General features: G+C 56.6%; 1 protein-coding gene across 2 annotated transcripts in view; it reads right to left on the minus strand.

The window, feature by feature from the left end:
- Nucleotides 1-1,782: 1,782 nt before the first annotated feature.
- RANGAP1 (Ran GTPase activating protein 1) overlaps nt 1,783-13,091 on the minus strand; it is a 30,131-nt gene continuing 18,822 nt past the window's right edge. The window contains exons 7-16 of one of the 2 annotated variants that reach the window (XM_034643632.1): nt 12,327-12,485; nt 11,152-11,292; nt 10,656-10,755; nt 10,473-10,557; nt 9,311-9,488; nt 8,275-8,394; nt 6,483-6,585; nt 5,213-5,301; nt 4,846-4,967; nt 1,783-2,812 (exon numbers count right to left, since the gene is read on the minus strand). In XM_034643632.1, coding sequence (XP_034499523.1) covers nt 2,743-2,812; nt 4,846-4,967; nt 5,213-5,301; nt 6,483-6,585; nt 8,275-8,394; nt 9,311-9,488; nt 10,473-10,557; nt 10,656-10,755; nt 11,152-11,292; nt 12,327-12,485 — 1,167 coding nt within the window. In that variant the 3' untranslated portion in view covers nt 1,783-2,742. The remainder of the gene's footprint in view (nt 2,813-4,845; nt 4,968-5,212; nt 5,302-6,482; nt 6,586-8,274; nt 8,395-9,310; nt 9,489-10,472; nt 10,558-10,655; nt 10,756-11,151; nt 11,293-12,326; nt 12,486-13,091) is intronic. The other variant, XM_002927028.4, reaches the window with a different exon arrangement.

The raw sequence follows: 13,091 nt of genomic DNA on the forward strand, positions 1-13,091 counted from the left end.
TTTCTCATCTGAGCTTCAGAATGAAATTATTGCTGGTTTAGCCCTAAGCCCATGGTTGGACTCCCTTTAGTGAGAACAGCCTGGTGCTGAGCAGGCCTTTTGGAGTTGGGGGCTATACGCCGTCTAGGCCAAGGCATCTCTGATCTTGCAGACCCCAAGTCATGGCACTCAGGGACCCAAAGCCTCTGTAATCGCAGGGTTGGCTGTCATTCTTGGGAGCGTTTGAGTCAGGGCAAGTTCCAAAGGCTACACAGCTCTCTCAGTAAGCAGCTGAGTTAGGGGCTGAGCCTCAGGCCCTTCCCTGTACCTGCAGCTGGTCAGGAGTCTTGAACTCTGAGCCGGTCTGAAGGACTGAGTAGGGGACAGGGCGTACACCTGAGACCAACAGGACCCTTCTCAGTGTGCGGGTCCAAGGAGCCAGGCAGTGCTGGCCTGTTGCAAGGTTAAATAAGATCCCATGGTGTACTTCTCAGTCTGAACTGAAGCTTCTGCCTTCATAACCTAGCAGGTGACAGGGGCCAGCACCAAGCAGCCTGGAAGAAAGAGCCAGGCCAGAGAACCTTGAGCAAGCCCCTAACTCAGCCCTGAACCTATTTCTACATCTGTTAAATTATAACTTGTGAGAAGTTCTACTTGAATCTCCAGACTCAGCTCTTGCATCCCTTCTATTTTAAGATCTATTTGAGAAAGAGCACATGCACAGGAGCAGGGAGGGGGAGTGGCAGAGGAAGAGGGAGAGGGAATCTCAAGCAGACTCCCAGCTGAGCGCAGAGCCCAATGATGGGCTCGATCTCACGACCCTGATATCATGACCTGAGCCGAAATCAAGAGTTGGATGCTTAACTAAGCCACCCAGGCACCACCCCCCTCCTGCACCACTAACTTTTTACTTCCCTGACCTCACTGCCCACTGTCCCTTACACTGGGCCATGACTGTTAGTCTCCTGCACCAGACTGGGAGCCCCTCAAAAGCTGTGCCTGTGGCCCAGAGCTCAAAACAAGGCCTGGTGAAAGGGTAGGGGTTGGAGGGCAAGGCATGGGCATCTCTGCCACCACCTGGCCAAGACAGACGGTGCCTGTTGGCTGAGTGGTCCACAGCCAACAAGGAAACACTGCCCCCAAGAAAGCTTGGAGGGACCTCTTCAGTTCTATGGGAGACACGGACTCCCCAAGTGTGCCTGCTGTGTAAGGTAGACAGTAAGGAGGGTTTGCTTAGCTCTCTTCACACCACATGTGGCAAAGGGAAGGAAGGATTCTGACGAAGGTACCTCCACTCCGGGCCCTATGGCCAGATACCCTGTGGTGGCTTCCCAGCCAAGCTCAACCCTGTGAAGTGACCTTGCTAGCCAGACCCAGGGGGTTCCCGATTGTGCAGCCAGTGGGGCTCGTGGCAAAATCCAGACAGTGTCCATCTCAGCCAGGTCCATAAATGGAGCAATGTAGGGGCTAGTGGAATTGCAGCCCAAAGGCTAGGGAAAGGGTAATAAAGCTGGAGACATGAAACAGGCCCAACTCAGGACCCTCAGTGCCCAGAGAAGGAGATCCTTCCACCCTCCCTGACCCCCAGGAGTCGCTGCCCGCTCCCGGGCACGAACTGCTACTGAAGGGGAGCTGGCACATCCAGACACATCTGGGCCTAGGCAGGAGAGGCTGCCCCATGGGACGATACAAGGTTGGCGCAGGGGCTCTTCTGCGGACGGACGAGCCCGTACGGACTGAGGTGGGACTCCAGGTTCTAAGCCCCAAGAACTGCCCACTTAAGGTGAAAGATTACTCAGTCCCCACTTGCCACACATGACTTTATTTGTGAAGCCCTGGGCACAGCCCAGACACACAAAGAGCACAAAGGGGAAAGCACAGCTCCAGCGCAGTCCCCACCCTGTCCAGGTCCTTTTAAGAGCGCCCCGAGCTGCAGCTCAGGCTCCGTCGGCCCTGCCCCTGCCCCCTGGGCCGGAGAACAGGTTTGGGCCTGCCAAAGAGCCCCCTCCAGCTTGGCCCCCAGGCCAGTCAGACATCTCAGCAGCAAGGGGCAGGCCCCACTGGATCTGAAGCCAGCACCATCTACCCAGCAATCCCTGCTCCTAGACCCCCAGTGTCTGCCACTGGCTTTTCCTGTCCACATGGCATGGGAACCAGGGTCTTGCCTTCTGCTGACTGTCCCATGGCCCCATGTCCGTGGCAGTCTCTGCCCTACAGGCCGTAGAGGTCAGCCCAGCAGGGATGGATGGTGGGGACGGCAGTGGCTACAGGACTAGGGCTTAGTGACAGGAAGCAAAGTCAGCCACTAAGTGAGCAGCCCTAGGCAGGGCGGGAAATGCAGCCCAGCCGCAACACAGAGGGAGGGGACGGCATACAGACAGCAACTCCCCAGGCTTTGGTGCAGCCCAGAAGGGTAGGGAAGGCAAGGTGGAAGGGGACAGCCACCAGGGCCTCAACTTGAGGCACGGATCAGCAGAGTCCCCTCAGATGGCAATGAGTTTAATGGCAGAGCAGCCTGCAGCCCTTTCAGGGGGGCCAGCTCCCCTCCAGTGGGACCAGAGCCAGTCCAGCAGGGAGACATTAAAAACCCCAACCCTGACAGGAAGCGCACACCTGCACACGCACCACACCGACACGCACACTCGGGGACTGACATGACACAAGTGACAAAGACCCTCCCTGCCTCTGGCCAGAGTCCTTCATCCGAGTCCCTTCCCAAGTCACTGGTCCAGGCCAAGCGGTGGGGAGAGGCCGGCTTCACATCTAGACCTTGTACAGCGTCTGCAGCAGATTGTGGCGGGCAAAGGAGCAGGACTCCAGAGCACCATTGGGCCTGTAAGGAAAGAACAGTCGGTGTAGGGGGTGGGAGGGAACACCACACAGCTCAGGCTGCAGCAAGGGCACTTTCCTCACTATGGAGAGGGGCTGGGGACCATTTCTGAGGCTAGAAATGTGCCAGACTCTGTTTCTCTGACGATTACAATGACTCTGCGAGGGAAATGTTAGGAGCCCCGCCTTCTGCACACTGTGGGGTGGGGCGTGTGTGAAGCTCAGAGGGGCAGCAATGCACCCCAGGCCACACAGCCCAGAGCTGGCCGGAAACGCAGGCCCGCGCAGCCAGGAACCCAGGCCCCTGCTCTCCACCCGGCAGCCTCTCTGAGGCCCCTTCCAGTGGGCACAGGGCCACAGCGTCCTCACAGCCACTGGAGTCCCACCTGGGTCCTCACATGTTAACGGGCTGGTCATTGTCACCATCAAGATCATGAATCTCACTACAGAGGAAGAAAGGAGGCTGGGCGGGTATAGGGTGCAGCCAGGATCTGCAGCCCACAGACATCTGACCTGGTCTAGCATCGCCCTGGGATCCTAGACCATTTGGCCAGGAGTTGAGGGAGGGGGAATGTACCTGTCACTCTGTGGTCCCTCAGTCACCTCAAAGCAGGCCGAAGGGACAGCTTTTTACCAATATCCCTCTTTTAAAGTGGTATAGACTGAGGCCTGTGCTGGGGGCAGACAAGAGGCCTGTCACTGACCAACAAGGGCAAGGGCGAGGGTTTCTTTTCAAGGGCAACACAGAGAAAGACAAAAAGGCAAAGGGAACAATTCTAACTAAAGGCTGAAGGAGACAAAAGGAGACGGGCTTTGTCAGGGGGTGGCAGGCAGGGGCTGGGGCCATTGTATGGAGATGCTCCGTTAAGCTAAGCCCTGGGGTCAAGGCAATGTCCCCTACTGTGGGAACAGGCATGGAGACAGTGTACCTTGTGCGGAGGCAGGGCCATGAGATCTGTGGCCAGGGTGAGGGCTTGCCCTGGACTCAGGCAGAGGGGCCAAGCACAGCTCTTCAGCCACCATGGGGCTCGAACTCATGACCCCAAGATCGAGAGTCGCAGGCTCCACCGACTGAGCCAGCCAGGCGCTCCAGAGCTCACCTTTCACAGGGGCCAGTCTAACTGCAGCGGAAGGGGTGGTGTGGTGGCAGGCAGGTGGGCAGACACGCAAGAGCACAAGCCCAATGAGCACAGGGGACTGCAAGATGTCGTGGTGCCAAAGAGGCCATGGCGCCAACAGTCCCCGAAGCTGGCCAGTGTTCCTCACCATGCCCTGAGCCAGACTACCCTACAACACTTGTTTGCATCCCCCAGGCAAGGACTAAGTTCTTTCTCCCCTGCCCCATTCCCACTTTCCCCGAAGGCACTGGATTCACAGGAAGTGTGGATGGTCAGAATCACCAGAGACAACCTCATTCAATAGCCTGGTGGGGCAAATAGGGAGCCTAAGGCCTGAGGAAGGCCAGGAGTTGGCTGGGGCCACAGAGAACCTCAGTGAGGACAGGGGAACAGGCCTTCCAACCCACCCCTCATAGGTGCTAGGTCTGAAGACTTCTTGCTACCCAACTGTGGCCACTGCACCACCATGGCCCAGGACCCTCCTCTAGGACAAGGCCAAGGTTTCCAAGTCTCTGAGCATCCAGCATCTGCAGGGGAGGGGCCTGTAGCTGCGGCAGGCGGTGTGACAGGCCCTTCTGGCCGCAGCCCTGTGGCTGAGGGAATGGACACAGAACTGTTCCCAGGGACATCCCTGAGGACGGGACCTTGATCAGCACAGCGAGTGCAGACAAACCCCTTAACTATCCAGTGCTGCTTCCTCGTTAGGAAACGGGAGGCCATTCCATGTCCTCTGTCTCTCAGGAAAAGACACCGTTCCTGAGCCCCCCGTCCTCAGCTTGGCACAGCGAGGGAGAGACTCAAGCGAGGATGCAGAGAGCCGCTCACAAGCCTGAACGAGCAGGCCAGGGAAGCCTCCAGGGACTAGGCGTCTGCATACGCGCGATGCAGCTGCCACGCGAGCCGACGAGAGCACACTCACTTGGTCATGAACGCCAGCAGCAGGGGTACAAGGGCCTTGGGGAAGTAGTCCTGCTGCACCATGTGGTTCAATGCCATCAGAGGGCCATACAAGTTGGCAATGGCCTTGATCTTGTCTTCACTCTGTGAAGGGAACACACAGCACGAGGCGGGGTGAGCCACAAGGCCCCCTGGGCTGGAAACCCCTAGGTCTCCACCACCCAGCCCCGGCTCCAAGAGGCCCCTGGCCAGGAAGAAGCTGAATCCCACCATGAAGGAAGGCTGCTTAAGCAGACCCAGGCCCCAGCAGGGCTCAGGGGTGGGATGGGGTAGGTGGGCAGGCGTGGCCTAAACCGTCCCTGGTGTCCCTCCCTCCCCGACAGCCGCACCTTGAGCAGACCCATGTGGACAAGGAGCCGGGTGAGGAAGGCGTTGGAGTTGAAGGACGGTGAGCTGAAGGCCTTCTTCATCAAGGCATCTGCAAGGCAGAAATGGCCAGGGGGCAGGGAGTTTATGGCAGCGAATGGCTGCTCAGGAGCCACAGGCATGCACCCCTGACACACACGGGCTGGGCCTGCCTTCTACATGAGTCCCAGGTCCCAGGCTGAGGGGATAGCCGGCACCAGGAGAAAGGCTCAACCTGCCAGCCGTGACCCCTTGCCCTTCTCATCCTGACCTCACACACTGAGAAGCGGCCTGGGGACCTCGAACAACCAGGGGGTGGGGGTGCGTATGGAGATGAAGTGAGGCAGATCGCCCTGGAGGAGGGTTCAGGTACTCTGTGGGGGCCAGGGATGAGCAGAGAAGGGAGGGAAAGGTGTGGCGGAGGGCCTACAGGCACTGTGGGGCTATGTGCTTCCATGCTAGGCTGTTCAGGGAAACAGAATTCAGGTAACTTATTCCCATCAGGGCCCACAGGGCTGGGACCTCAGGGAGCAGACTTAGAGGCTCCACCCCACCCTCGCCAGCCTACCCGGCCTCACGCCCCACGGGCCCTCCTGCCTCAATGCTGCCCACAGCGCGCCAATCCAGGACAGAGCACCACACGGATCTCTACTCCTCTCTGCCCTTTTCCACACGCCCAGCCCTTCCTCCCTCCCTGCCTGACCAAGCCTGGCTCACACAGCGGGGCTGAGACATGCACGCTCAAGCCGGAAGGTGACAGGTACTACAATGGAAGCAGTGGAGGGAATGGGGTAGCGAGGGAGGGTCACGACAGGACCAGGAAATCTCAGGAAGCCCTGGGAATGCTATGGGGAAAGCAGGCATCCTCCAGGGTTCCAGATGGAGGGGGACTGTGTGCAGAGGCTCAGATGAGGACAAAAGCTCAGCTCTCATGACCTCTCCTCTGAGAGGACCGCCCACATAAGGGCCGTGGGGCTGCGACTATCTGGTCTTCCTATGGCACATGCCAGCTGGATGAGTTCTAACTAGACGTAACTGTATGGCTTTGGAAAGGCCTGTTTCCCCATCTGCAAAAAATAAGAGAACAGCCAGCCTACTCCGTGGCAAGAACCTAACAGAAGAACAGGCAGGAGGGGGCGGAGAGCAGTACATACATTAGTGCGAAGACAAGGGGCTCCTGCAACTATAAACATCATCTGAGCCCTGAGGCAGCAAGGACGCAGAGCCAGCCACACCCCACCCACCCCGCGTTACCTACTGCATCCTGCACAGCGGTCCTCACTGTGGCTTCATCTTTAAACACAGAGGACACCTTCAAGAAGGCAGAGACCACCTTTTCCGGGTCGGATGTGTCAGTCTGAGGACACAAGAGACAATGGCTGGTCACCAGGGGCCAGAGCCGCAGTGAAGACGTCCCTGCACTCTGGTGCTGGCTGGAAGAGGCCTGTGTCTCGCCAAGGCCTCTAGTGGGCAAGGATGGGTCCTGCCTTACCCTACACGGTCCCCTTGGAGCTAGGCATGGGCCTGGCCCAGAGTCGTATGCAGCACATACAGAGTAAGTGAGTCAGCATTAAACACGGTTATTCCCATGACCCTATGACCCCCTTCTTGCAATCTAACCTGAATAACCCAGAGTACAGACAACATTCACGTGTGAGGAAGCTTAACTTCACCGAAGGTGGAGACAAGGGGAAACGGTGCGAGTGTCCAGACACAGTGCACTGCCTAAGTGCGACCTCCACTCATGGGGACGGAGAGCACGACAACAGTTTTACTGACACAGGAGATGACAAATGGTATTACAGGAAAAAGTGGGCCTTTCATCTCATGTATCGCAGGAAGAAAAAAAAAGAACACAGATGAAACATAAAAAGGACATCAGCCAAAATGCCAAGCCAGCTCTGAGAGCGGACCCATTTAATTTCTCTATATTTATCACTTTTGCTCATCAAAACTGTTTTCTCATCTGTAACACAGGGTGACGCAGTCTACACGGCGGGTTGCCAAAAGGCTTAAATACCAGAACTGTGTCCGAATACTCGGGACAGTGCCTTGCAGACAGCAGGCACCTGAAAGCCACCTCGGAGCGAACCGCTGGGTGACCAAACGACCAGCAAACAAGCGAGGCTGGAGCAAGGGCACGGTAGGCACGTGGCCTCCGTGGGAGCCCTGGGCAGGACAGGTGTTCTAGAACAGCCAGTCCTGCAGAACCTGGGAGGGAAGCCAAGGTGTGTGCACACAAGTGAGTCCTGGGAAAACTCCCTAACTCCCCAGTCGTCACTAGGTCCGGCAGCCCACGTGCGCTCCCAGTGGCACGTCATCTGCAGCCTCCAGAGGTCTGACAGATACCCGGGTCACACTCACTCATGTGTCCGTGGATTTAAAAAACAAACGTCTAGGTATTTATCCAAAAGATACAAACACAGTGATCCAAAGGGGCCCCTGCACCCCAACGTTTATAGCAGCAATGCTCACAAGAGCCAAACTATGGAAAGAGTACAGATGTCCATGGACAGATGAATGGATAAAGATGTGGGATATATATACAATGGAATACTACTCAGCCATCAAAAAAAAATGAAACCTTACCATTTGCAATGATGTGGATGGAACTAGAGGATACTATGCTAAGTGAAATAAGTCAGAGAGGACAAATATGATTTCACTCATATTTGGAATTTAAGAAACAAAACAGACGAACGTAAAGGAAGGGAAAGAAAAATAAGGTAACAACACAGAGAGAGGCAAACCATAATACTCTTAACTACAGGGAACAAACTGAGCGTTGCCGGAGTCAGGTGGGTAGGGGATGGGGTAACTGGGGGATGGGCATTAAGGACGGCACGTCATGTAACGAGCACTAGGTGTTAAATGCAACTGATGAATCACTAAATTTTACCCCTGCAACTAAAACACACACAGACACCGGGTCAGCCCCCCACTCCCATCGACAGCGTCCACTCCCAATCCCATGTTCTGCTTGTCCCCCTGCAGCTCCCAAAGCCGCGGCACCCGCCAGCTTGGAGTTGGCGGCGCTGTCACCCACCTGCTGGGCTATCAGCACAGAGCTCTTGGGCCCGAGGCGCAGAAGCTTCTCTGGAGAGGGGAAAGCCAGGAAAGTGGAGACGTCTGCAGGAGGCGGGGTGGACAGCACGGGAGCTGGCTCCTGAAGGACACGTGGCACAGGTGGCTCTGGAGAGGTCCGAACCCAGACGCCTCACCCAGAACACGCACCCCTCACTCCAGGAGGCCAAGGCTCGGAGTCCAGTATTGTCCCTCCCCAAAGGGTGAGGGGCCCGCAGATGGTGCCCTGGCTGGCTCCTACTGCAGGAGCTTCTGGGGTGGGGGCAAGCCACCTCCTCAGGCCAAGGGGCTCCTCCCCGTGACACGAAGACCCAGAAATGATGCAGTAAGGCATGTGGGGGCCAAAGGGGACCCCAGTAGGAGCTCGCGTCTAGCCAGGAGAAGCACTGCTAGCGAGCACCAGAGGTGCCCAGAGAACAACTGAAACCTAGGGGTGCCCAGCCATTTGGAAATGCTTTCCTAAACTGGAAAAAAAACTGAAATTCAACATGAGTGTGGGGGTCCTTGTCCAACCCGTAGCTCTCCAGAAGCTTGGGAGTCTATGAGGGAACAGACATGTCCGTCCTGACGACACCAGCCTCTCAGGGAAGCCAGGCGACACCGAGTGTCCCGGTTGGGCCACAGTCTCCAGAACAGGGGGGCTGTCCCTACAGATCACCAAGATGGGTAGAAAAAGAATTTCTATTTATGCTGATTTTTTACCCTATTCTTTCAGAGACATTTATACGTGTTTCATAATAAACAGTGCGGCCGCGTAATACGTGCTATAATCCCGTCACAGCGCACAAATGAATAAACACGTCTGTGCTGAGGTAAGTATGAATAAAGATAAGTACAGCCACGCGGGGAAAATTTTCTTTTTTTACTTACAGGAGTGTGCATTCAAAAACAGTCTGCACCCAAGGTACTTAAGTACCCCTACCACCCCCAGGAAGATGTCTCAGGATTTCACATTCAAGGGCCAGGGCTCTGATCCTGGCAAACGACAAGGAACTCACTCCGTTTGGGTCCAGAATCTTCCTTGATGGTGTGGATGACGCCTCTCCTTGCCCTGGCCGTTGCTCTTCCTCCTCCTCCTCCTCCTCCTCCTCTTCCTCCTCCTCCTCCTCCTCCTCTCCTTCCTCTTCCTCCTCCTCTTCCTCCTCCTCCTCCTCGTCATCCTCGCCCTCATCATCACTGCAGAGGGGAGTTGGCTAAAGCAGACCCTCCCTACCCAGTGGCCTATGTTGGCTCCGAAGCCTGGCTCCACAAACCCACAGACCCCAGGCAGGTGGGAGGGAGCCTGCAGAGGGCGGGGGAGCAGCTGCTCCCAGGGTGGGGGCATGTGGGTCACCAGGGAGCCCATCATTCATCTCTCATCACCCAGAGAAGCCCATGTTGTGGACACGGAAGAACCAGATATCATCCCTGTCCCAAATGGGCCCCCAGTCCCCTTGGGGAAACAGAGAAAAGGAAGACAACGGTCTGTCACAGCTGAGGCCCAGGGCTTGGCAGGAACACTGCCCAGGCTGAGATGCCAAGACTGGGCCGCCCGTATCTCACTGCCCACAGGAAGCTACGGTTGTGGGGGGCAGGGGTATGTGAGTTTCTGGGACCGTGAGCCCCTTGCGGCCATCTCTGAGCCCCCAGTTCCTAGCAGGAGCACAGGCCTATCCCTGAGGGGACACAACTGAGAGGCTGACAGGTGAATGAAGCTGACCTGAGGGCTAGAAGGGCAGAGGGAGCTGGATGGATGCTGATGGCCCAAACCGACTCCCATCCAGACAGAGGCGGCAGCCCCACCGCCACCCCGGCCCCTGCTCCCACTCCATGTGGGCTCCGCAAACCCAGAACTCCCCACTCTCTTGCATCAACCTCTTCCTTTCCAGACTCCTTTCCAATCCTGACTGAGCCCACCCCCACTGCCACCCTGACCTCACTGCCCCCTACCTGTCAGCTCAGATCAAAGGTCATCCCTTCAGAAGCCTCCCCCACTCCAAAGGGTGACTGTTCTCAGACCCTTATTGTCCCTTTGCTGAACATACAGTAACCTAATTATCCTTGCCCACCCGTCCTGCTGGAATGAAGTCCCACGAGTCAGAAACCTTCACTGTCTTCTCCTTGCATCCCTAATGCCTCACACAGTAGAACCGTAGGCGCCACTGGCTCACAGCTCCCTACCTGAGGGAGGCCAGCACCTTGGCCATGTTGAAGCCGTCCAGCACCTCCTGGAGCTGCTCGCAGCCTTCTTCTCCCAGCGTGTTGCCTGTTCATAAGCAGGAGGGGGTGGGGGGAGGAAGGAAGATCAAGAGGGATAGCAGGGCCCACCTGGCAGGTCTGGGAAAAGGCCACTACCCCTATTACCATTGAGGTCCAGCTTCTCCAGCTCAGTCTTGTCCGCCACAGCCTCGGCAACAGCCAAAGCAGCATCTCTCTTGATTTCACAGAACGACAAGTTCAGCTCCTAAAAATAAGAGGAAGGAGTAGAGGCAAGCAGAACCACAGGCCAGGAGATTGGGGCCTACTCTGAAGCCTCAGTTTTCCCCAAGGGAGGGTAAGGCAGGCTGTCCTCCAGCCGGGCATAGTGACACCCATAATAAAAATAACTGCCATTTACCTCGCGACGTGCCAGATGCTCGGAATGTTCTCTCACACTATACCCTAATGACCTCATTGCTCCCTCTTCCCATTTCAAAAATGAAGAAACCGGCTCACGTCACACAGGTGAAAGGAATTGCACAACATCAGAAGGAAGGTGTGGAAGGACTAAGCCATGCACCAAGGCCCACCTGGCCTTCGAGACCACCCCACCCCTGTCCCCACAGCAGCAACCCCGAGTGTGGGGGAAGCCCAGACCCACGAGGAAGACACGGGCGGGCGCAGGCACCTTCAGCTTGGGCAGGCCCCCACGCACGGCCTCCGCGATGGCGACGGCACCCTTGGAGCGCACCAGGCAGTCCCCGAAGTTGATCGCCTCCACCTGTCGCAAGGTCTTCAGTGTCTGCGGGGAGGAGGCGAAGGCCAGGGTGAGGGTGCAGGCCTCCAAGAGCCCACGGCACACCCCCGTCAGTCGCCACACCATCATCCTCCCTCTAGCCTGGCCTTCTTAGTACTTCACCAGCTCTTGTCCCCTCCTCGCCTCTGGCAAACCTCCCTCTACCCTACTTCTATGCTACAGCCAGAACCTTCTTCTTGAAGCATAGATCTGACCAAGTCAAACCCCCAACTTAAAAGCCTACATGGCTGCCTATTACTCATGGGAGAGCCTCAGAGTTAGCAAGCTCATAAGGTCTTGTCCCCTTCTCCTCTCCTCCAGTCCTCAGACACATGCTGAACCCTGGTCGTTTCAAACCAGGACCAATGGAACAAGGCTCCCTCCCACCTCTGGGCCTCTCCCATGCTGCTGATTCCTCTGCCCAAACACCCCTCTCTGTTCCAAGTCCATTTGTCCTATACAACTTGGCCAAAATGTGACCTCTTCCACAAAGCCTGCCCTAAGTTTGATTTGAACTTCCTGTGTGTTCCCCCACACTTGCACACACTTCTGCAAACACCCCACAGCAGCAGAACTAGCCTTTCGTGGGGCTTGGGGCCCTGTGAGGTCTCGCCAGCCAGCCAGCCAGACTCAGTACCTGCACTGTCGCTGGCCCCTTCCCTCCCTCCTTGAACTAGGGGCTCCCTGGAGGCAGAGTCTGACTCAACTCCGCGTGGCCCGCACTAGGTACAGGGCTCAATAAACAGCTGACGAAAGAATCAGTGAGAAAACCAGGCTGGAGCAGCCTTCCATGCAGCCTCTGAGAATAAATCCAGCACCAACAGCTGGGCATACAGAGGCAGCTCAGAGGAAGACGGTACGCACACGCCCAAAAAGGGCACAGGCAAGCCTGTGACATGTGCCCTGTTCTGGAATGTTCAAAAGAGCCGGGGCACACACCTGGTGGATGGGCAGAGGAGTTCACCTGTCGATGGGTGTGTCAAAAAGGCAGCAGCCAGACCCTGCCTGTTTCCACCCTGACCCCACCACTCCCGCCTTACCTTGGCCATAGCCACGGCACCCTTCTCAGTGAAGGTGTTGTCGTTCAAGTTGATGACACGCAGCAGAGGGTTGATGGCAAAAGCCTGGGCCAGGGCTGTGACACCCGGGTGATTGATGCCGTTCTGTGGCATGTGGACCTCTTCCAGAGTCCCAATGATCTGTAAGGGCAGGAGGGACAGAGTAGGGTGGTGGGCTCCCGAGCTCCAGGGATAGGCCCAGTGCCAACAATATCCAGCAGGCAGGAAGGGGGCACCACACATGAGACACGGGGAGAGGCTGCCATCAGCTTGGGCCTAGGCTCATCCATGGCTATCAGGGGGCACAGATCTCAAAGCAGAACTTTGGGCAGGGCTGTATCTGATCCCCTCCACAATCTCATGAGGAGACCTACCTGGGATTAGGAACTCCACCAGACAGAGAGGACTAGGGATCAGAAAGACTAAGTAACTTATGCAGGGTCACACAGCTCAGAACACAGGTTCCTTCATATGGTGTCCTCAACCCTGCAAGGACTGTGGGCACTGGCCCGGGGGTCAGCCACAGTCCTTCCTTGCATACTGCATGCAGCTCCACTGTGCCTGTCTTTCTTGGGGCTCTCCTGCACTATTTACACAGTACAACTGGTACTCAACATTCCCTCCTTTTCTGGGGGGTGGGGACTTCTCCAACCACCTAGCCCTTTATCATCCCAACCTTCTGACACCTCCTTCTCTCTGCTTGGGACACTCTGTGTCCTTATATGTTGGCATTTTCTTGGTAGATTT

This window comes from Ailuropoda melanoleuca, chromosome 15, assembly GCF_002007445.2.
Source record: "Ailuropoda melanoleuca isolate Jingjing chromosome 15, ASM200744v2, whole genome shotgun sequence".
Classification (NCBI taxonomy): Eukaryota; Metazoa; Chordata; class Mammalia; order Carnivora; family Ursidae; genus Ailuropoda; species Ailuropoda melanoleuca.